Here is a 1,660-nt window from a genome sequence, read left to right as displayed (position 1 = left end):
CTTTTAAAGTGTAAAATAACTATTCAAAGTCGCTTAAGTTATTTATGTTGAATCCAAGCGCTGCTGGATAGAAATCCTGAGTGGACTAAAGGATGAACTGCTTATATCAGAGTGATGATATTGCAGATTTTAGATGCAGGTGTTATAATCTGTTATTCTTTCTTTTGGCTATCTGATAYTGATATTGGTTTGGGACACACCTACTACCCTTATCAAACAACTAAATAAGTAAAACATTGTCATCTCACAAATTCACCATTTTGTAATAATCAAAAGTGTATGTTGACATTTGCACAGTCACAACCCACGCCGACACATCGGCTCCCTACCTGATACTCTTTGGGGCTTTGTGGAAGGATGGTTCGGCCCTCCCTCCAGTGAGGCCCCTGGTCACCTTTCAGTGCCCATAAGAGCGTGTCTTCCAGGTTGCTGTCCCTCAGGAGGACCCTCAGGCTCCCCTGTGCCTCCCCCTGGAGCTGGTAGTAGAACAGGAGACAGAGAGGGCCTCGTTCTGGGCCCACCTCGGGGCTCAGCAGTCGGGCTTTCTTGCGCTGGGTGTGGGAGCCTGCGTCCAGGTGGAGGTAGTTCCCTGAAAAATCTGATGGGATGACAGATAAAGATGGTCTTACTGCACTGTAGGAAGGGATTTTGAAGAGTGGTAAATACTAAAAAAGGTATTTTTGTGGCAGCATTACAGCGTGACAGTGTGTAAATGTGTGTATGAACAGGTGAATGACTGAAGCGTGAAGTGTTTTGGGGTCCAAAGTAGCTTGATGAAGTGCTCTATAAGTTCAGACCATTTACATAAAGTCTTGGTATTACTGCAGCATTTTGGATAATTTTTATGTGCAGCTGTTGTATTTTGATCTAATTAAAGGGGCAATTTCATGTAAAATCAACTTCTTTGAGTTTTATATCATGTTATAATGTTATACTCTCATAAAAAACATGCCCAAAGCCTTGCTCTGACTCATTCATGCATGTTTGAGAAATCCTGCAGGGTTTTTAGGAAGCCATGCTGAGGAGCAAAACGACAGGTGGGGACCAGAAACACCTTGTGGGACCAGAAACGCCCCTGAGACGTGTCTTTAAGCTGAACCTCCTCATGGCGGAGCGCCACCCCCCCTCCTCCCCACACACCCCATCCATGACTCCTGCAGGCTCTCAGGTGAAAGTGAAAGTGAAACCTAACTGTCTGCTGAGCTCTCAACATTAGTTCTCGCTCAGTGAAGCTCTTTTCAGATTAAAAATACCTTTGAGGAAATGTATTTTCAGATGCCAAATAAACTGCATCATAGCAACCCACCCCCCCGCACCGAAATGGGCGAGACAGAAGCGGAAGGTGGTTCTTAAAGAGACAGAGGCCAATTTCAAGGTGTTTAGAAGAGGAAGTGATGAGAAGATAAGTTTATTTTCTATTTAAACATAAAAACAGCATTTTAATAACAACTAAAGGTGACAGATATTTTATTATGGTATAGTATTTAAATATATGCCTGAGAAACACATAATATTGGCCCTTTAAAACACAGATTTTTTTGTTTAATTCAATTTTGTTTGTTTTTAAAGTTAACATTCACTTGACAACACTCTTGCAACATTTCAATAAACCAGCACATATATATACTGTGAATGTGTGTATACATACTGTACACACACA

At 41.8% G+C, this 1,660-nt stretch overlaps 1 protein-coding gene across 1 annotated transcript in view; it reads right to left on the bottom strand.

Annotated features, from left to right (window-relative positions):
- The window catches only part of LOC106526995 (neuropilin-2), a gene marked incomplete in the record, with an annotated part of 146,560 nt that overhangs the window by 22,634 nt on the left and 122,266 nt on the right, over nt 1–1,660 (bottom strand). The window contains 1 exon segment of the mRNA XM_014021745.1: nt 330–598. Coding sequence (XP_013877199.1) covers nt 330–598 — 269 coding nt within the window.

Source organism: Austrofundulus limnaeus, unplaced genomic scaffold, assembly GCF_001266775.1.
Source record: "Austrofundulus limnaeus strain Quisiro unplaced genomic scaffold, Austrofundulus_limnaeus-1.0 Scaffold303, whole genome shotgun sequence".
In the NCBI taxonomy this organism is placed as follows: Eukaryota; Metazoa; Chordata; class Actinopteri; order Cyprinodontiformes; family Rivulidae; genus Austrofundulus; species Austrofundulus limnaeus.
This window is presented reverse-complemented; position numbering and strand designations above follow the sequence as displayed.